At 45.5% G+C, this 22,296-nt stretch overlaps 1 protein-coding gene across 1 annotated transcript in view; it reads right to left on the bottom strand.

Annotated features, from left to right (window-relative positions):
- LOC105918714 (IQ motif and SEC7 domain-containing protein 2) overlaps window positions 1–22,296 on the bottom strand; it is a 180,864-nt gene that overhangs the window by 12,658 nt on the left and 145,910 nt on the right. Inside the window, exons 3-14 of the mRNA XM_036142964.1 lie at window positions 20,419–20,587; window positions 19,119–19,286; window positions 18,853–19,026; window positions 18,681–18,776; window positions 16,468–17,039; window positions 13,912–14,808; window positions 13,439–13,597; window positions 10,182–10,304; window positions 9,933–10,099; window positions 8,297–8,562; window positions 6,894–6,993; window positions 449–610 (exon numbers count right to left, since the gene is read on the bottom strand). Coding sequence (XP_035998857.1) covers window positions 449–610; window positions 6,894–6,993; window positions 8,297–8,562; window positions 9,933–10,099; window positions 10,182–10,304; window positions 13,439–13,597; window positions 13,912–14,808; window positions 16,468–17,039; window positions 18,681–18,776; window positions 18,853–19,026; window positions 19,119–19,286; window positions 20,419–20,587 — 3,053 coding nt within the window. The remainder of the gene's footprint in view (window positions 1–448; window positions 611–6,893; window positions 6,994–8,296; window positions 8,563–9,932; window positions 10,100–10,181; window positions 10,305–13,438; window positions 13,598–13,911; window positions 14,809–16,467; window positions 17,040–18,680; window positions 18,777–18,852; window positions 19,027–19,118; window positions 19,287–20,418; window positions 20,588–22,296) is intronic.

The following is a 22,296-nucleotide window of genomic DNA, read 5'->3' as shown; positions in this document are numbered from 1 at the left end:
GACCAAAACATTGCAGTTTCACTTTATATAGACCACAACTGAATGATTTAATCGTGAAAGGAAGAATTTTAAAGCATTATTTGTCCCTTTAAAAGAACTCTAAAACTTCTAAGCTAAAGAAAATTAGCTTCCATAGCTGTGACCAGTTCTTCTACCTATGGATCTATCTGGTTTGCTATAATTCTGCAAAACTCATCTTAAGTGGTAAACTCCTTCTGCACCATTTCCAGTTAACTCACATTTCAGCTAAAGCCAGCAGGAAGAGAAAACTACGATAGTTGCAGGTGGGACGGACCCTCTTAATCTGCTAATATTTAGAGCAATATATGTCCTAATTACACACATTTTCCTCAGTAAATCAGCACTTTCAGTGTTTAGCTTTCAGGAATCCAGCAGCTCTGAGACAACCTCATCAGACCTCCACCATCGCTGTGGAGCAAACACTTACACTCCACCCTGTACTTCTCCATCTCCTGGACCTCTGCGATGCTCTCCCGCAGGTCCGAGGTGAAGCGCGCTCGGTCCTGCTGGCTCGGAGCCGTGAAGATGATCAACACCTTCCTCTCTCCTCCGGGGTTTGCCGACGTCAGCCGGATACCATGAGGGTAGTCTATGCAGGAAAAACATGCAACAAACGATGTAACATAAAATCAAATTCTTTTTCACGAGCTGCTAAAAGTGAACCAAATTTGTTATGAGGCAATATAAAGCGCACATGGTTGATTTAATATCCAACACATTGACTGTGTGTGGTGGTTTTAAAGGTGTGAAATTCAGCAGCAGTCTTCAGAGCGCCGTCGCTGGGTTAAAGGAAAGCAGAAAGAGCCAATTCATGACTGCTGGGGGGGAAACTTCAACGGCTTCCTGCAGGTCCCTAAAAGAGGGAGTTTTCACTTATATTACAGTCATCACTTCTGACCAGTGTGTTATTTCATGAGTGGGACTAAAGTGACTGATGTCCCCTCCAGAGAGAAATTACACATAAAAACAAAAGTGTTTGCGGTAAAAGTGACTGAATCATGTTCATGCTGAGCCATTTGGACTCTGTAGAAGTCAGGAAAGCAAACTGATAGCCTTTGAAATCCTACTCAACTCCAGGGAAACCCCACAGGGTGCCTAGACACCAGGTACAGTGAAAAATGAAGCCTTTGGAGGAAATATATGAATTCAGTATTAAAAAGGTTTACAGCTATGGCAGCTTCTCAGTAATCTCTGCTTGTTTCATCATAAAACCATGCTGGCTGAGCTCCGTTTAGTGGTCCCTACAGCAGGTGGAAAAAGAGCTAATCTGATTGGTTAGTTTGACTGTCACTCCTGACGCTTCTCTCATAGAGTTAAGACTCTGATGATTTTCCAGACATCGAACACAGATCTGCCAGAGTCTGTTAGTCTGCCTCACAACAGAACAGGTCAGCTGCTTTCTAATAAAATTCAAACATTTACCGAGCGCTTGCTTTATTTATTTAGAATCTGATTTCAAATTCATACTATTGAGATAAACATTTTATATATTATTTTTAATAACCTATAGGGTCCATCCAAAAAATCTTTTAGAAATGTACAACCAGCCAGAGAGACACTGGAAGATTTCAAAAAGAGTTTTTCATTTGTATACAAAAATGTTAAAAAATATTTTTAAAAATATAAGTAGGGCTGAAAACAGAGAACAACAAACCAGACTTCAACTCAGCTAGAAACACAAACTAACCTCCAAACAAAATCTGTAGGAAATATAAAGCTACAGTTGGTAATCCTGTTCAGAAACACTTTTGTTGTACTGGGTGAAAAGGTCCTTCCCGACTGACAGTAGTAAAAACGTTATGTATTCACAGAAAGGAGGTTAAAAAAAAATCGATCTCTGTGGGAGCTGCAGGTCTGTAAAATCTCTGACCAATCCCCGCCCTTTGCAGTGATTGGTCAGAGTTTCGGTCCTGCCCCCCCTCTCTGTCCCTCATGGTCTGGGGTTATCTCCTTATCAATTGGTTGTCCCACATTCCATCATTCTGAGACGTTCACATAACACCAGTGTGTGTGCTCGTTCCCTGTTAGTTTCCTAATGCTGGCTGCGCACTTCCAGTGTTTATGTATCCGGTTAGCTTAGCGGTTAGCTTGGTGGTTAGCTTAGCAGTTAGCTTGGTGGTTAGCTTTAGTGTTAGCTTCGGTGTTAGCCGTTCATTGTAGTTCCGCTGCTTTCACCGTTGACTTTGAACATGGCTGAGAGTCAGAAGAAGCAAAGCGTGTTCATGTTTATGAGAAGAAGAGGAAGATCTCTGGAGACAGAAAGGAGACCAAAGCGGATTCTGTTTTTGAAGGAGAACTGATGCAGTGTGGACTCTTTCTCTTAGGTGTGGCGCTCCAGCAGTGGCTCCCAAGGTAACAGGTACCACCACCATCATTAATCTGTTAAATATCAGCCACTAAGTTAGGGGTGTCCCCATACCAGTTTATTTCAGACCAAGTACGAGTACTTCAGTCTAGATACTTGCTGATTCCAAGAACTTAATAAACAGGTACTTATAGATCAAACATAAGTTAACAATATCACTGACCTGTGAAAACGACTGACCGTCATGGCGATGAATTCAGTTAGAGCTTCAGCTTACCACACATGAATTGCCTATTGCTGTTTCTGGACTACTTTCTGCAAACCTGGTCAAGGATTTAAATCCTTCTAAAAACAGGGAAAGACCAGATCAGCTTCGTTATGTCCTGATGCATGAAGTCTGCCGACGTTAAATAAGTTTTACTTTTTACATATTAACTGTAAATGGGTGAAATAATGTCACATCCTGCTGCATCTACACATAAGGATGTTTGGCTTTTCAAATGCGGATCCTATTTCACAGCTGGATGTTTTAACCAGAACAGGAAGTGAAGGATGTAGTGAAGTGGTGTCCAAACTTCTTTTCTTGTCTATTCTCAGCAATAGGAGCAGATTTGGGTTTATCTTCCTTTAAAAATGTTTGCTACATTCAGCCAACTTTAATAAGTCAATTAAATGGAAGTTTAGGGTGGAACCCAGTCGCTGGGTATCTGTGGTCCTGTCTACCACAAAATTGATAAAAAGAATAAAAATTATTATCAAAAGATGCATATTTGTGTTGTTACTAACTCAAAAATGTACTCTAATAAAAAAAAGTTTGGATACCCCTGATGTAGTGTATGCATATAGGAGATGAGATGTAGCCTAAAACGGCATGAAATCTTACACTGCAAAAAGGGAACTCAAAATAAGTACAATTTTCTTGAAATCAGTATATTTTGCCAGTGGAATGAGTATTTTTACCCCTAAAATAAGATAATTAGACATCCTGCACTTGAAATAAGATGATGGAGATGAATTGTTCTTATTTTAACTGCAAAAATCTTATTCTATTGGCAAATTGTCTTATTTAACTGCTCAAATCAAGAAAAAATACACAAATTTCAAGAACAATTTACATACTTTGAGTTCCCTTTTTGCAGTGTATTTTCCCCAACATAGTCAAGTAAGGGAGATAAAAAAATAATTACTCCAAATCCTAAAGTCAAAGATCCAATATAATCCTTCTTTATATAAAGTTTGGTGCATCAATGCTTAAGAGTTTTTTTTCCATTGCTGGAGAGGTTTAAGTTTCAGCAGGTAAAAGAAAACAATGTTTAAAAATTAAATTTTAACAAACTTAAAGTAATTTTTAATCAGAGTCGTCATGAAGACGAGGAGATGAAGGCTGACTTTGACCTCCTTGAACTCTGTCTCACATCCTCCTACACACACACACACACACACACACACACACACACACACACACACACACACACACACACACACACACACACACACACACACACACAGATGAATCATGTGCGACAATCTGTCCCGGTCACAGTCATCACCAGGCTGCCAAGTCCCGTTTGGGTCCTGCTGCTGAACCAGAACTGTCAACAACAACAACAGCATCCAAGCGGCCGAGCAGACAGAGAGGACGCTGCGGTTTCCTACGGACCCACGAACGTGACATCAGTCGCCCCTGCCGCCGCCGTCAGACCACATGCTGTGCAGCTCAACGGTTCTGATCTTGTATGAACCAAAGAAACGGACTTTAAAGAACGGACAGTTAAAGAAACTGGTCTTTAACTGTTGGTAAAAGCCAGTTAAAGTGAGTTTCTGTCCGCTAGGAGGAAAAACACAAGAACGTCTTCTTTGTTTTCTCTTAGACAGCTTTAATTAGCTCTCTGTTGTCAGTTAAGTCCAGCTGCAGTAAAATGAAGCCCCTAAATGACATTTCTAGAGGTGTTGGGCATCTCCTCACCTGAGAACCGGCAGCATCCATCTGATCGGGCTCATAGCTCATTTGTTTTCCTGCTGGTTAGAAAATAACGGTACGGAGATTAAGAAGCTCGGTCCTCCAGACTCTGCAGGGAGTCCGAAGTGTAAGTCGTTTGGCTCTCAGGATCCCACTCCTGATCCAACTAAAGCAACGTGCACAGCAGCCTCGCTCAGCCATTAAAGCATTCGGCCCCCTGCTTACAGCGAGCTCTAAAGATAGATTGACACGAAGAAATGCTGAACTATCAAGATTTTATTTATGAAAGAGAAGGAAAATTATGATTTTCATATTTTTTTCATGGTTTGTGTTGCTGATCACATAAAGGACTAAATAAAGCTGATTCTGATCAGATCAGAGTAAAACGCATTGCGGTAAAGACATGTCCACCGACCACACTATAAATGTCCAGCCCTGATACTTTTGAACAAAGTTAATAAAATAATTACAGGTTTGGAAACATTCCTAAAAATCTGCTGCAAAGACCTCAAACCAAACTATTTCTGATCAGAGAGAAGAACTGAAACAGAAAGCAACGACGCATCCAACAGGAAGTGTCCTAAAGGTGCGGCACATCACTTCCTGGTTGATGAGAGAAGATGTTTTCATACAGAACACTGCAGCTTTATGTCACCATGTGCCTCAAAACAACTCCTCAGATCTTTGTGGTCACCGTCTGATCTGCAGCTCTGCTTCACGTCTTTGTTTGTGATTTTATTCTTTAAACTGAATTTACTTTTTAATAGCAGCCAAGCAAAAACCTTCGATCACACTGAGGTCTTAACTGCAGCAACTTAAAAAGATGAAGATGAAAGAGTTTGATTCTCTGTAGGAATATCTGGCTTCATTCTAAGCTGCTGTGTGTAGATTGCAGGTAGACGGGGATCAAACTGAGGCACATTAAGTGTGAGAAGGTCTGTGGAGCTGAAGCAGGTGCTGAGGCAGATTTATGGAGACGTAAATCACCTCCGCAGAGCTGGAAACAACACCTAACACTTCTTTCTGACTGCGTCACTAAGCATGAGTCATGTCTTAAAAGACATACATTTAGTAAACCCTGTGATCTTGCTCCCCTGAGTGTCTTTGGAAAAGTTTAATGGTCCATTACATCTGGAGCCTCACATTAACAGTCAAACACTCCGACGCTCCAGCTTTTATCCACAAACCAGCTAAAACATGTTGCTCTGAGGAACCAAGCCTCAATCTTCTCTAATATGTTGCACTTTTACACATTATTTCATTGCTCTGTTGGGATCTCATGCTGTGCAACGCACCAAGACGAAGCAGTGATAAAAATCTGAAGGGTACTTTACTCTCAAACCCCTAAAAAATCCAACGCAACTCAGAACTGTTGAGTGGAATTTAATCTCAGTAAAAATCTGGGTGATGCTGCAGAACATCCAGCATCATGGAGACCAAGGAACCCAGCAGACGGGTCAGGGAGGAAGTTCTGGTCCAGTTTACACCAGGAACAGGTTCTACAGAACCTCCCAGAGCTCTGATCATCATCTGAACCTGGAGAGAGGACGGACCACCTGCAGACCTACCAGGACATGGACGTCCACCTGGAGATCCACAGTATTTTGTAGGGGACACAGCAAACATCTGGAAAAGGTCTCCTGCTCATACTAGGGCAGCTGGTCAGAGTTGATGAGAAGATGAGGCAAACCCAGGACAATCCTGGAAAAAAAACCTGCAAGAGGCTGCAGGAGACCAGAGACTGGGGTGGAGGTTCACCTTCCATCACCACATACAGCCAGAGGATGGGATTTAGGTCAAAGCAGATTCACAGAGTGGCCTAGTCAAAGTCAAACTGAAGCCCGATTGTGGAACTATGACAAGTCTTCAGACCCTGATCTGGTTCCACTGCCAATAACGTGCAAAGCTGGCAAAGACATACAATAACAGCTGTGACTGAAAAAAATACAAAATAATGGGAAAACAGCATTTTTCTCCCTCTTCACTGTTAAACACCCCGTTGTGTCACATAGCATACGAGTAAAACGCTGCAGTTTGTGGCTAAAATGTAACAGAAACTTTACATTACTGCATGTTTTACAGGAAACTAAGCCAACAGAAATCTTCCAGTCTGTGACGCGTTATTCCAAACAGGACAGAGTTGCAGCTTCATCACCACCAAAGGATGTTTCATCATCCCAGGCTGCTCAGAGTCCAGGTTAGGTCCTCCTGAAGGAACTCTGGAGTCACCGTTCCAGAAGCTAAACACTAACGGCCGAAACATTACGGCTGTGTCTCAGGGTTAACACACAGAAACCTGAAAGCAGATGCCTGCAAGTTTCACTTGATCTTTTTTTTCAAAACCAGGGAGCAAATTTCCAAAGGATTATGTGGAATATTGTTGGTCAATATGGAGAATATTCATGATGCTATTTACAGAACCAGCAGACGCGTTGTTATGAGCTCAGATTGTTTCCCTGAGAGGTAAGAACAGAGGCCTGAGCGAGCGCGAAGGAGAAGGAACCCGGGAACCTGAATACTGAACCTGAAGACTGAACCTGAAGACTGAACCTGAAAGCAGCAGAGAGGGATGGAGGGAGCAGACGGAGAGAGGAGAGCGGTACCTACAGGTGTTCTGGAAGGTGTGCACCTGCATGTCGAGCAGAGGAAACGACTGCCTGAAACTGTACGTCACCGACGTCTTCTTCTTCTGGAAGATCTTAGTTACCTGAGGAGGAGGAGGAGGAAGAGGAGGAGGAGGAGGGGGAAGAGGAGGAAGAGGACAAGGGCAGAAAAAGACAAGAAAGAGAGGTGAGAAGGAGGAAAACAAAGTATGGAAACTGCTTTTATTTGTGTCTGCTCTTCGTTTCCTTGGAGAAATGCTCCAGAGGGAATAAAAATCCAGAGGATATAAAAACTGTTCACACCTCTGCTAAAATGTCAGCTTCTTCTTTAATGTGATTTTTATCAGTAAAACAACAAACAAATCTGTTATGAGAAAAACATGAGAGGTGAAAACAAGGAGCAACAACCTGGAGGCAGAAATGTTTTCCTTCTCAGTCAGAAATAATTTAAAGAATTTCCCTCTGGAATTATTAAAGTATTTCTAATTCAGATTCAGCAGGAGTCTCATCCTCCTCTGAGCGTACCTGGGCAGGTGACCCCACAGCTTTCCTGTCAGACTGAACTCTGGACTTGGACTAGGCCGTCTGGACTCTTTGGTTCCCCCCTTGGTGAGATTACTCTTTTGTTAGCCTAGATCCCGGTTTAGATGATCTACAAGTTTTTCAAAAGACACTAAAACCTATAATTTAAAGCACTTCATGAAATAAGACGAGTAACTCCAGAGCATGATGCTGCCACCGCCATGCTTCACCTCGTCATGCGCTGAGCTGCTTATGCACCAAGCAAAGCCCTGGAGCTGCTCAGGTCTACTCCCTTCAGCCGTCCTCCAGAGTCCAGAACCACGTCTCCCGACTGAAAGTTCTGGACAATAAGATCCTTTGACCCGTCAGAACCTGTCTGAGATCTCTTGTGTTGGCTTAATGATGCTAACGACCAAATGTCGGGGACTTTATATCAGGTCCAGCAGGTGTCCAAGAACACCTTCAGTTGAATAAATCCGATTAAAGGCCAGGAAAGTAGAAAAAGTCTTTATTTCATCTGTTAGCCAGAAGCAGCTGACAGAGAGTTTAATAGCAGAAACTGCACTGCAAAAACGGAACTAAAATAAGTAAAACTTTCTTAAAATGTGTGTATTTGTCCCTGATTTGAGCAGGTAAATAAAATTATCTGCCAATGGAATAAGATTTCTGCACTTGAAATAGGAACAACTCATCTCCATTCCAGTGCAGGATGTCTAATTATGGAAAAAAATCTTATTCAATTGGCAGATCATCTTATTTACCTGCTCAAATCAAGGACAGATAAACTCATTAAATTAGTTTTAACTTATTTCTCATTTGGTTTTTGCAGTGTGGGTGATTTTAAGATGCGTGAAAATCCTCGGCCTGACGCGACACGCTGCCTACCATGAGCAGGTCGTTGAAGAGGAAGACTTCTCTCTGATGGACGCCGCTCCTCTGAGCTCGGTTTGGATCAGGAACCTCGAAGAGCTGGCAGCAGCAGACCAGCCTGCGATGAGGCAGCGACAGAACCGGTTTCTTGCCGACAACCATCCTCTCCACTGCCTGGACCTGAGACACGTGGTCGTCGTTGGTCCTCAGCTCCCACTTCTGGATGCGTCCGTAGATGGCCACCAGCAGGTCTCTGGGGATATCCTGACCGTTATCCACACCTGGAGGACAGCCGCCCGTTAGAGATGCGCCGAGGCGTGAAAAATGAAAACTCAAACATGGATGAACTGTTTTCAATGCAGAATATTTTGTCTCGGCTTAATTTAAGCTTTTAAAATAAGTTGTTCCAGTAAAACGTCATAATGTTGCTGTTCCTTTCTGGCTTAGTTGATCTCAGGTAAGGTTGCTTTCCTACGGCATCATCAGGATTTACAGCAGTTACAGTTTAACCATTAATAAAAACATATTTATGTAGCAAATTTCCTTATTTTAAAGTTCAGGATTAGAAGGAAGAATATTAACTTCTAAAGTTGTCAGACAGGAAGGGAGCAAGGAAGGAAGGATGGAAGGAAGGAAGAAAAAAGGAAGGAATGAAGGATGGAAAGAAGCAAGGAATGAAGGATAAATAGATGGAAGAAGGAAGGAAGGAAGGAAGGTAGGGTGGGAGGAAGGAAGGAAGGGAGAAATGATGTATGGAAGAAAAAAAGGAAGGAAGGATGGGCGGATGGAAAAAAAGGGTGAATGGAAGGAAGGAAGGAAAATAAGGATGGATGAAGGTGGGAAGGAAGTAATGATGGATGGAAGGAAGGAAGGAAGGAAGGAAGGAAGGAAGGAAGGAAGGAAGGAAGGAAGGAAGGAAGGAAGGAAGGAAGAAGGAAGGAAGGGAATATGGATGAAGGAGAAAGGAAGGAGGTATATGGATTTGGCATGATGGATGGATTTACGGAAGGAAAATAGGGAAGGATGGTATGGATGAACGTGGTGGAGGAAGGTGATGGATGTGCGAAGGAAGGATGGATGAGGAAGGTAGCCAGCTAGAGCTTCCCTGTGGAGGTGGGATGGAAGGATGAAGGGTAGGGCAGCTGAGTCATGCAGAGAAGCTCCTCAGTGTCTGTGAACCAGGCTGCAGAGGCGGACCTCCTCCTCCTCCTCCTCCTGCTCCTCTCCTCCCCCTCCTCTCATGCGAAGATAACCTGGCCAAAGGCCTGCACCAAGACAATAAGCTCGCAAAACTTGAACCCGCCCCCCTACCTCCTCCCTCCTCCCTCTCTCCTCCTCCTCCTCCTCCTCCTCCTCCTCCAGAATCCAGCGGTTCTGCTGGGTTCTCGCCGCCTCTGAAGGCTGCAGCTGCTCTGCTGCTTCCACATGAACCTGCTCCCTGATCTGATGCACTGGGACAGACGGACAGCAGAGAACGGCCTTGGAGGTCCACCACAACGTGCCTCTGCCCTCCTTCATGCCTGGATGTGGCTGTGATTCCTCCTCTCTGCTCTGATCTGATGGTTATGAGCGCTGACACCAGCCTGCAGCCTCCTGCTCCCTTCCAGCCAGCTGCCATGCTTCAGGAGCAGGATGGCGCTGACCCACTCACCCCTCAGGTTCTTGATGAAGTCCTCCAGCTTCATCTTCCTTTCGGGCTTGACGTTGGGGCTGTACATGTCTGTGTTGAGGAGGATGATGGCGAAGGCCAGGATGAAGATAGTGTCCGGGTTCTGGAACTGCCGGATCAGCACCGGGTTGCAGACGCAGTACCTTTGACTGCAGGCCCACAGAGAGAGAAACACAGAACTGAAGGAAACGGATGATCTGATCAGCTCCACCTCACAGAACAGTCTGATACCTGAAGGCCTCCACCAGCCGCTCCACCCGCTGAGCTTCCCCCTGGACTTTGATCTGAGCCTGGAACTTCCTCAGCGCTTCGTCCAGGTCCATCCCAGAGAAGTCCATCTCGTCCAGGACACAGCTGCACAGAGAGCCGCAGAACTCGTCATGAAACGCAGGAACAGACACTTTTATGCTGTAAATTAAAGGAAAACCAAATCATCGTTTTCCTCTGCGAGACTGTGGGCGTGCCCTCTGGTTCGCTCTTTGTAAGTTAAGATAAGACAAGATAGACTTTATTGATCTCACTGTGGAGAAATTCACGCGTCACATCGACTCAATAATCAAAAGAAGGAGCCAAAAGGAGGAAAAGGTGCATGAGGAATATACAGTGGGTCCACATATATACTGTGGACCGAGAAAAAAAAGAAATAAAGCAGAGATTTAAGATTACTTATGTACATTTAAGGTGACTTATGTACATATGGATTTGACGTTGTGCATTAAAGTGGTACCAGGTAAAGAACAACAGTGAGGTAGTGAGATAACTATAACCGCTGAAGTCTGTTATTTAACAGGATTGCACAGGTTATTAAATAGTGATTGCACATTAGTTATTACACATATATTGCAGTTATAATGCAGCATTGTAAAGTCTGATGGCAGCAGGATGAATGACCTTCGGTAGCGCTCCTTTTTACAAACAGGGTGTATTGTCTTCTTCTTCATATTTTATTGTGTTTTCTGAGAACTTCTTGGACCTGATCTTGATGAGTTAATGGGACCTTCTGCACCAGAGGCCAGAATCTAAGCCTCCACCAAACAGAAGTCCTTCTCCACCACCACCATCGTTCATTCCTGTGTTCCTCCATCACTGTGGGGTCCGGCTCATCCGTAAAACAGGACCATACCCACCGCCTCTGTTCATAAAGCATTTTATGGTAACAAAGGCCGTCAAAGTGCTGCACATGCAACAGTAAAATTAAAATAGACAGGTAAAACACAGACTAGCACAAAAATTTAAATAAAAACAGTTAAAACAGTTAAAATTAATCTAAAGTAATTAGAAAAATAATTAAAAAGTAATAAAAAATAGAGTTGACCTCTCAGGATGTGCAATGTTTTATAAGAAGAGTCTTAAACCCTGACAGAGAGGAGGCCTGCCTGACATCCAAAGGCAGATTATTCCTGCACTGTGGAGCCGCTGCAGCTGAGGAACGATCTCCTCTTAGTCTCCGCTTTGATTTGGGGACAGTAAGGAGCTGCTGGTTGGCAGACCTGAGGGAGCGGCAGCTGTATGGGAGTGAAGCAGCTCAGAAATGTAGGGGGAGCCATTAAGAAATTTAAAAGCAGATAAGAGAACTTTAAAACGGACCTAAAACATACAGGCAACCAATGAAGGGAGTAATGTGCTCAGACCTTTTTGTTGCAGTTAAAAGTCGTGCTGCAGCATTTTGCACAACCTGCAGGCGCGTGATGGATGCATCACTAACCCCAAGATAGAGCGAGTTACGATAATCCAGCCTAGATGTAACAACTGCATGAATCACTGTTTCAAAAAGCTGCCCTGATATAAATGGCTTCACTTTAGCTAGCTGCCTCAAATGAAAAAAGCTTGATTCAACAACCGCCCTAATCTTTCAAGTTTAAGATCAGCAACCACCTTAAATCCCAGATTTGTAATAACTGGCCTAACATTTTATGCCAGAGAACCGAGATCTGTGTTGGAGAAGTCAGATGTGCCGCCAAGAACCATCACCTCTGCTTTCTTCTCATTCAAATGTAAAAAGTTTGAGGCCATCCAGAACTTTATATCACTGAGACATTTGAACAATGAATGTAATGAGCAGCCCTTGGCTTTTTTAGGAGGGAGATAAACCTGGGAGTCATCTGCATAACAGCGAAAGAAATCCCCATGTTTCCTGAGGATGGAACCAAGGGGAAGCAGCTAGAAAGAAAACTAGAAAGAAAAAAGCAAGGGGCCTAACACTGACCCCTGTGGGACCCCACCCTAGAGAGGAGCAGCAGAGGACACAAAGTCACCCAACTAAGAGAGTTCACTCTGTTAAACAGGACCTGAACCACTGCACTGCAGAGGCCCTGACACCTAGCCTCGTGAGACCATCCTGATCTCGCGAGCTTTCAAGGTTTCACTCGCAGATCAGTCTGGCTACCCTCCGTTAAAGAAAATTTGGAGCCGTTCACCAAACGAACGTCCAATCAGCGTTGGCTTTGAGGCGGGTTGAGGTGTGGCGCAACGAGAAGCGACAGTTCAGTCTAAAGACATGGCGGCTTCAGCCGATGAAACTAGCGTTAGCACGGCTATCGAGCAAGTTTTATCGGAATTACAGAGTATTTCTTTGCTGAGCTAACGAGCCTTTACCTGCAGCAGCAAGAGTAGCTTGGCTTGTGGTTGTGTTTTCTGATTGGTTTATTTGGCCCGTCTATCACCAACATAGGCCAATCAGCTAACCAGTATTTTCGCCCCTTCCCAAAATTACTTCAACGGAAGGTTTCCAGATGGATATGCGAAGCAAATCTATCTGGCGGAGTCAGGTAACCTGACACCCACACACTGCTCCAAACGAGAAATCAAACTTTTATGGTCAACTGTGTCAAAGGCAGCAGGTAAATCTAGAAGCACAATAATAACACAGAGTCATCTGCTAAAAGCACATTGTTAAAAAAACGGTCCAAACAACAACAATCAGGTCTGCAGAGGGGACCATCAGGGCGGAGCTTCCCTCCATCCAGGACCTGTTCTGGTACACGATCAGCAAAAGGTCCGCTAACATCTCTGCAGACCCCAAACATCCAGGACACAACCTGTTAATACTTTGACCTCCAGGTGGCGCTACAGAGCGCTGTTTGCTAAAACCAGCCTCCATTCACAGCTGAAATATTTAACAGTAAGGACATTAGAGTTTAGCTGCTTTTCTGCAGTCCAGACGTATCTATCATTAAATGTCTGTGTTGTGATTTATGAATCCTATTTCCTGGCTGAATACAGCAGGTAAAAAAATATTAATTTAAAAGGTTTGTAAATTGATATTTATGTAAAGGAAGTATAGCAACGTTTGCTGTTAAAGCATAGAAACAGCTCAAATGAGATTTCTTGTATTTTTTTTATAGTTGTAGAAAAACTTAAAATGGAGTCATGAACACACCCTGGTCTCAAGGTACAGGTGTGTTACCTGTCCGCCATCATATTTTACAGGATAAATTAAACACTTTGCAGAAATAATACCCAAAGCGGTAATGGAACATGACACTCACTCCAGGACGTCCTTGTTGAACTGCTGCCGGCTGCCCAGGAACTCCCCGATCATCTGCCTGCTCAGCCCTTTCCGCTCCAGGATGAACCTGGCGATGCCCACCGGCGTGTCCGACACGAAGCCCTTCTCGATCAGGTACTGGATCCCCTTCTCCGGCTTCCTGCGGACCGGCGGAGACAGGGGCTTTACCTTTTTCCTCCCATACACCCGTCTCACTATGTCTGCGTTGTGTTTCAGTTATGCACGCACAATCCCATCACCAGGTGAGACGAGCTGCTAAAAGGTTTGTCACATGAGCGCCGAGGCTCTAACACGGCACGCATGTACCGCTGCTACAGAATGTAGTGAAACAGTTACAGACTGAAATCTGCGCTCTAAATCCTGGTCTACCTGCACTATTCAGAGCGGGAACATTTCTGCCACGCAGCGGCTTTAAAGCGCAGCCTCAGCCTAAGGTTTTGACCTTGGACCTACTTGTTGAACAGGTTGAGTCCAATGCGGTACTGCCGCCGCTGCACCACGTCGTTGTTGAAGGCGGGAGAGTCCCAGCTGTGGCGGCTGTCCCTCTGGTAGGTCTGCTTCCCCAGCGTGGCTCCGCCCATCGGCTCCCGCAGGCTGTCCCTGGAGGACGAGCCGGAGCTGCAGTTGTTGACGGTGGTGTCGTCGTTGGAGTTGGTGGTGGTGGAGTTGACGCTCTCGTTGTCTCCGTCCGAGCAGAGCAGGTGGTGGTGGTGGTGGAGGTGGGGGTGGTGGGCGAGGTGCTGCTGCCCCTCCAGGTTCTGCAGCGCCGACGAGGAGGACGAGGACATCGGGGAGGGCGTGAGAGGCGGCGGCAGCGGGGACAGAGGGGTGAGAGGCGGGACCGGCGAGGGCAGCGGAGACGCGGGGGGTTCTGGGTAGGCGTGGGGGAGGTGGTGGTGCTGGTGGTGCAGGTGGTGGTAGTGGTGCTGGGCGAAGTGGTGCGGATGCTGCATGTAGGGGCTGCCGCCATGGGCGTGGTGCATGTGCATGACGTGTGGCGGGGCGTACTGCGGGTGGTGGTGGAGGATGGTGGGAAGGTGGGGAATGGCTGAGGGGTGAGGGTGGGGGTGGGGGTGTTGGAGCGGGTGGGAGGGCAGCGTCCGTGCCGACGGCATCGGCAGAGGGACGTTGGCGGGGCTGCGGGTCTGTCCTTGTGCCATGGCCACCGAGCGGCCGTTGGGTTTGTGTTTGATGGTTCCCTGTGGAGATTCGGCTTCGCTGCTTCCTCCTCCGAGCTCTTCCTCTCCACTCTCACCTTCCCCTCCTCCTCTCCCCCTCTCGCCTCCTCCTCGTTCCGCCCCTGAGGACTCCTGCTCATAAACCAAACGTCCAATAGAGCCACGCTCTGACCTGAAGAAACACAAATCAGCTGCAATGTAACTCAGATTTCATTGATCCTGTCCAGCCTTTACGGGCTGATAATGCACCATCTAAGGTAAAGCATCCTAAGACAGTCCTGCAGGTTTTAGGCGATTCCTTTCTGCCACACTTGGCAAAAATGAATGAATGGTTGCGAGGCCTCGCAGCCTGGTCAGAGTCTGGACTTTAACCTGACTGAGAAGCTGAGGAGTCACATAGAAAATTTTATTCCTACTGGAAAAACCTAGCCTGACATGGTCATACTCAATTCTAGTCAGAATTTGAGTCTGATACATCTCCATAGAGCTGTGATTATGGGACGTGTTTCGAACGAACCAGGGAAAAAAATTCCTCTGCACTCAATTGGATAGACCTACAACCAATAAGAGCAACGGAGTGTGTGACGTATGTTAAGCAACGCATAGTTGTTGTCAACAGAACTCAACTGTTAGCCTAGCATAAGAAGATGAGCGTTAACGATTTTTGCCGGTGTTGCAAAAAGAATGTAAGGATCCAAGGAGTCCTTCAACACACGAACCTGTCGATATCTTCTAGAACAGACCCAATAGCAGAATCTACACACCTCAACTCTCCAGCGGCAGCCATCGTTGTTGTAAACAAATTCAACCCAAGAGCGCTTTGGTGATGTGGTTGATTACGTTGCTGTTGATCATCTGTCCATCATCGTATAAAGCCCGCCCTGACGATTCGATTGGCCCACCAGATATTGGGCGAGCATACTCGCGCTACTATTGAGCAATGCCAGACCGAACTTCCCGACCTAAAACGTTGTGGGCGGGACTAAGTTCGGAATGGCACCCAGGCTAGGAAAAACCTAACCTGACGCCGCCAGATAGATTTGCTCCGCATATCCATCTGGAAACCTTCCGTTGAAGTAATTTTGGGAAGGGGCGAAAATACTGGTTAGCTGATTGGCCTATGTTGGTGATAGACGGGCCAAATAAACCAATCAGATCAACGAAGCATATGACGTACTCGTCAACATGCTTCGTCGTCGCTCGTAACAGAGCAACGACGAAAACACAACCACAAGCCAAGCTACTCTTGCTGCTGCAGGTAAAGGCTCGTTAGCTCAGCAAAGAAATACTCTGTAATTCCGATAAAACTTGCTCGATAGCCACGCTAACGCTAGTTTCATCGGCTGAAGCCGCCATGTTCTTTAGACTGAACTGTCACGCTTCTCGTTGCGTCACACCTCAACCCGCCTCAAAGCCAACGCTGATTGGACGTTCGTTTGGTGAACGGCTCCAAATTTTCTTTAACGGAGAGTAGCCAGACTGATCTGCGAGTGAAACCTTGAAAGCTCGCGAGATCAGGATGGTCTCACGAGGCTAGGAAAAACCATCAAGTTTGGGTGATTTTAAACAACCCTGGAAAAGAGAGTGGGACAAAATTCCTCCACAGTGACGAAAGACTCATCTCCAGTTTACACAAACACTTGACGGCAGCTAGTTAGTAGTTTTGGGGGTGATTATAGGGCGAGGTTCATTGGGATAGGCTTTTTATTTTTACCTTAAATAATTAAATGAAGGATCTAAAATATTCAAACCTGACAAAAAAAAGCTGAAACAGATGAAATCTGTGGAAAAGAAGAACTTTTTACATGGAGTGAAATGCTTGAGTCCTGACCTGTCGCTCATGTCCACTGAACTGTCGCTCGGGGGTTCAATAGTGAGGACAGGAAGGTGTCCTCCTCCTCCTCCTCCCCCTCCTCCTCCTCCTCTGCCTCTGTACTCCCCTCGACACTCTGTGCAGGGGGTGCTGCTCCTCCGGCTGGCGTTGCTGCCTCCCTCCGTCTCTCTGCTGTCCTCCCTCCCCCCTGCGCCTCCTCCTCCTCCCCAGTAGTCGGTGTCGGAGCTGGAGGCGGGACGGGACAGCGGCGAGGACGGGAGGCAAGCTTCGTCCATGTAGAGGGTGACGTCACTGAAGGAGGTGGCGGTGCTGTCCTCGTGCATGGCCACTCCTCCTCTGCCTCCCTCCACCCGGCCGGGCACGCGGCGAGACGCCGTGTTCGTGTTGTGCCATCCACACTGTCTGTAATCCACCTCCTCGTCTTCCTCCTCGTCTTCCTCCTCCTCCTCCTCTTCCTCGTCCTCCTCCTCGTCCTCGTCGTCCTCTCCTTCTCCCCCGACATCTTGAGAGTCTTCGCGGCCGGACTGGCAGGTGAGGGAGTCGTCCATGGAGTCGGCGAGAGATTTCACCTGGAAAGGACGAAGAAAAAGACGCCGACTGAAACTTATCCAGACGATCGGAGGAAAAATGGTTTAATTCAGCAGGAAACGTCGGCTGAACATGAGCCTAGCAGTTGTTTTAATAAAGCTGCTGATTGGCCATGCGGGTTGCGAAAGATTCCGCGAGGAGGAAGTTTGACCGGACGCCACAGCGGCTACCGGATAGAGCTCCTGATTTTCACGAGCTTAGACAGAATAAAGTTCCAGTGAGGCTTTTAGAGGATGAGATAGGATATTTTGAACCATTTAAGAGGGATAGCAACAGAAAGTACGACACAAACTTCTGTTCATGTCGTCCGTTTCCGCGCCTGGAGCCGCAGCTGGCCTAAAAGCCTCTTAGCAGTCTGGATCAGAACCAGAACTGGATCAGAACCGCAACCCACACCGCATTCAATGTGCGCCCAGGGTTACTCTACATTTTTAGGATCATCTGGTCAAATAAAATCTAGTATTAGGAATCTTCTGTTTTAGTATAAATGAAGCAGTCATTTACAGGCAAGTTGTTTATGATTTACAGCATTCTGAGCATTCTTTTATGTTTTAACTGTACGGAGCTCCCCAGAGTCACGTGTTTGGCACATTTATGTTCCTAATTAAACCTGCTACTCCTGCATGTGCAGCAGGTTTAATGCAAATGTTCAACTGATCAAGTACAGCTGCCAAAGCTGTTAAGGCTTAAAGACAAGGATGACCACCAGTCTAGTTTTGTTGCAACTCTGGGTAGCAAACCTGTTTTATTAAGAATATTACAGTTAATTGGACTGCATTCCTTCTGACTAGGACTGTTTGACATATGTTTAACTGGATTATATCTATGCTGCATGATACGGTTTTATAGCTCACTTCACATTTATTGCCACCTCCAATAGAAACGTGCAAAAAGCCTTGCTTTATATATATATATATATATATATATATATATATATATATATATATATATATATATATTTATATTTCATTGCAGTAGCATAACTAATGAAATATGCGGATAAATTCAACTTTTAATTTGAGTAAATTCATTCAGTGGTTACAAAACGTCCCATGTAAAAGAATATTAGCATCAAATTCAATGAAATATTTATACACCTTACAATCCCTGTATAATGAATGTAAGACATATATTTTAGCAATTCAAACTTCACATTTGTGAATAGATCAAACCATCCTTCTTTCACTTAAATAACACAGAAGTCCATATTCCATAGTTACTCCTCAAAATGGGAAAGACAGCTGAGCATGCGATTTTGGTAAAGCAGATATTAATCTTCATATGTCAGGAAAAAGCTACAAGAAAATAGCTGCAGGTCCAAATCTGTCCAAACTAACTAGGCTGGACGAGGAATAAAGTTTATTATATCCCCATATACAGCTGGGTGATAAACGAGGTGGAAATACATCGCCATAGTTCACCATTAGAGAACTGCAGCTAGGAGTGCTCATGGTCTCCAATAAAAATATTTCCTTCAAAGTTTTTTGATCCATCTTGTAGGAAGTTAATTGAAAGTCTGTCTTTATGCAGATGACCCCTTCTTAAATGTAGTTTGTAAATGTTGCAGCTCTGCTGTGGTCCAGTCTCTGTTAATGGAGCATGAGTTCTCAGAAAGTGCTTACCTGCTTGGAGAAAGAGTCCTCTACGTCTCTAGCGTCCTCTGGACCCTGCTGACCCGGTGACCCCTGACCCTGTGGCTGCCGCTCATCAAACGAATACTGCACTCAGAGAAAACGCAGCCGTCACCGCCAGATCAGAACATTTAATCTCTGCTGTGTGTAGATGAGCTCCTACCTGCAGCCTCATGTTGGACAGGATGATGCGGCGGGTCATCCTGCTCTCCGAGGCGGAGCTGCGGAGCCTCTCGAACTTCTTGTTCATGCGGTACCGTCTGAACGCCGTCTGGATCGTCCTCGCTGCCCGCCGGGACACGAACTGGCCCCCGTACTTCCTCTCCAACATCTCCACCTATAGGGGGCAGGATGGCCGCCAGTCATGAAGCAAATGTTCTCCACTGACTGGGAATGATAGACTTCTGATCCTGTTGGGCTGATTTGTACCTTCTTGTCCTGGAGGTCTGTAGAGAGCTCATAGCTGTCAGATAGCGCCTTGCAGCGTTTGCTCTCCTCCTCCTCTTGCTTGCGGAGCGCCAGGCTGGCTGGCTGATGTCTGCTGCGCTGAGCCCAGGCGAGGCTAGCAGGGCTGGGGGGAGATATGGGAGAGCTGCCCTGGAGAGGGAAGAGAGAGGGAATTACTGTAAGTATTCTGGCTCTGTGATTTCTGATCAGTTTCTTCTGATTCTTGGTGTCTTCCTGTCCTGACTCAGTGAGAACTGCCCAGATGTGTCGTCTTCGCCTTTAATTAGTTGTGTTTTTTTTTAAACTTTATAATATCCTGTCTTTGCAGATCTTTTATTTTTATACATTTATTTCAATTGTTGACTCCTCCTGCTTGTCCCCAGAGTGTCTAATGAAGACCAAGGAACCCAGCAGGGAGGAAGTTCTGCTACAACCAACACGTCAGTGGTAACTCTGGAGAAACTGCAGAGCTCTGCAACTCGGATGGAAGCATCTGTTGATACAACTATTAGCTATGCACTCCACAAATCTAGCTTTTTATAAAAGACTAGCAAGAAGGAAGCCATCTTTAAAAGAGAAAGTCATATTTACTGTTTCAAAGAAGTAATGCAGGGGATACACAATCAGCCCAGCTGAGACTAAAATGTTATATTTTGATCTGCCAGCATGTGGAAAAACACTAACAGTGCGTATCCTTTTGAACACACCATGCTCACAGGGGAACACGGTGGCGGCGGCATCATGCTGTGGGAATGATTTTCTTCAGAAGAGACGGGGTCGTTGGTCAGCGATGATGAGAAGATGGCTGGAGCTAAATCTATCAGGACAGCGACCCAAAAACAAACCAAACGAGATACTGTGCATTGGCTTAGATCAAAGCAGATTCATGTGTCCGAATGGCCTAGTCAAAGTCCAGACCTTAATCCAAATGAAAATGAAATCTTTCCCATGCTTTTCCATAGGGGTAAATCTTTGTGCATGAAGCTGATGGTGAGGGCTGTGCCTATAGGAGCTCAGAGTGAGTTGAGGTTTCAGTTTGCAGAAGGCAAAGAATTCAGCTGCCAGTCAGAAAAAAACTTTTCTAACTTTCCTCTCTGACGTATGAAGCTTAAATCCCAGCAGCTTAATCTTTATCAAACCACAACATAAAGCTTTTTGAGGCTTATCGAAAAGGCATCTTAACACATTTCACAATTGTTCTAGTTGATGACAACAGAAAGAGAAAACATGTGAATGATTTATTTGATTCATTGTGAATCTACCCTCGTTAATGCGTCAGTACCTGTGTCTGTGAGTGAGAGGCTCCCAGGGGCCCGCTGCTGGAGGCGGGACCGTAGGGGTCACAGGGGCTGGTGAGGGGGCTGCTGCTGTAGTGATGGAAGGGAGGAGGATGGCCAAAGGAGGAGTCGGAGAAGGTGAGGACCTCCGGACACTGAGGGTCGCCCTCCACGCTGAGAAAGAGACAGAAACAGAGTCGGTTCAGTCATCGTGTTTGGACCGAAGGACGCGCCGTGAGGGATTCACCAGAACCTTTCTGGACCACAGCAGAATCTACTTAACCAAACCACCATGCAGGGTCAATAGAGCAAAGGCTGGGGTATGCCCTTTAGTTCACAGGGAGCAATCAGCCCAACATGTCATGTTTAAAGGCTGATGGAGTACGTCAGAGAGAGGCCATGCACCAACAGGGAGAACAGACCCAGGGATTCAAACCCACAACCTTGTTGCTGCAGGGCAGCAGTACCCCAGCAGTGTTCCACTGTGCAGCTGAAGTTAATCATGAGAGAAATTGGGACGAAAGCTGGCTAAAAGTGGTCTCTTCACCAGGAAGAACCAAACCCCATCTGAGACTATAGCAGACCGGACCATACAAGTCCAGTCCAAAAAAAACGTAAAAACAAAACAACTGGACTTGTTTTCCGTAGTTGAAGACGTTTCGCTTCCTCTCCAGGAAGCTTTCTCAGTTCAAAAAGTCTGGAGTAATGTGGAGTAACAAGCTATATTCAAAGGCTTTGTAATGGCTTAGATAACATGCAGATTCAACAGAAACAGGTCCAGTAATGGGCGGTCGTTAAAGACATTAAACCAGCAGATTGGAGCGTAATGGCTTTACTCCAGACTTTTTGAATTGAGAAAGCTTCCTGGAGAGGAAGCGAAACGTCTTCAACTACGGAAAACAAGTCCAGTTGCTTTGTTTTTTACCTTTTTTTGGAATGACCATGATCTGGATGACTGAGAATATTCACCAGCACATACAAGTCCAGCTCCACCTAAACTGGGCCAGAACAGTCTGGGTCAGGGGTCAGGGGTCAGGGGTCTGCAGCCTTTTCAATTCAAACAGCCACATTTGCTCCAGCTGCTATAAAATTAAATCTGTCAAGAGCCGCACACGCAGATTTAAAAAAATATGGACCAAGGAAATGAAACTTATTTCTGTTTTTTGGTTTTAGAACAAAATTAATCATTTAAGTTTTTTTTTTTATTGTGTAGAGCGAGACCAGCTGAGGGAATATGGAACATAAAGAAAGATACAGCAGGTAGCCCACTTAGAAATATTAAAAGTTTGAAGCTAAAATACATGACATTACTTTTCCCTTGATGCCTTTCTGTTGCATTCGGTGCAGATGTTGCATAAAAAACATGAAGAACCTTTCTTATTGCCTTTATGATTAAAAACATTTCTGCAACAATCCAGAGAAACCAAAGACCAAATCCGGAGCCAGCAGACTGTTTTAGAGCAGAGGAACTCTGGGTTAGAAGTGGATCATCGATCAATTAAACATCCAACTGGATCAAGCTGAAGTGAACCAGAACCGAGGAGGAGCAGAAATTCACAAGTTTAATCAGTTCCTCTAGAAATGAGCTCAGTTCTGATTTATCAGCATCGACAGGATCACAATCCTGACCTGAGGAACCTGCTGGGGGAAACCGTACGGCTGATCGATGATCAGTCGGTTTATTGATGAGTCACTGAAGCTAAAGGAGGAGTGATGAGGAGGAGGAAGCTGCGAGGCGGCCATCTTTACTTCATCAGCAGAGAGGCTCTTCTGTGTTAATCTAAGACATCCGTGAAGCTGGCAGGGAGGCCGACGTGGGCACTGCCAGGCTACCACACACACACACACACACACACACACACACACACACACACACACACACA

Source organism: Fundulus heteroclitus, chromosome 1, assembly GCF_011125445.2.
Source record: "Fundulus heteroclitus isolate FHET01 chromosome 1, MU-UCD_Fhet_4.1, whole genome shotgun sequence".
Lineage (NCBI taxonomy): Eukaryota > Metazoa > Chordata > Actinopteri > Cyprinodontiformes > Fundulidae > Fundulus > Fundulus heteroclitus.
Note: the sequence above shows the minus strand (reverse complement) of the source record. Positions and strands in the feature narration are given on the sequence as shown.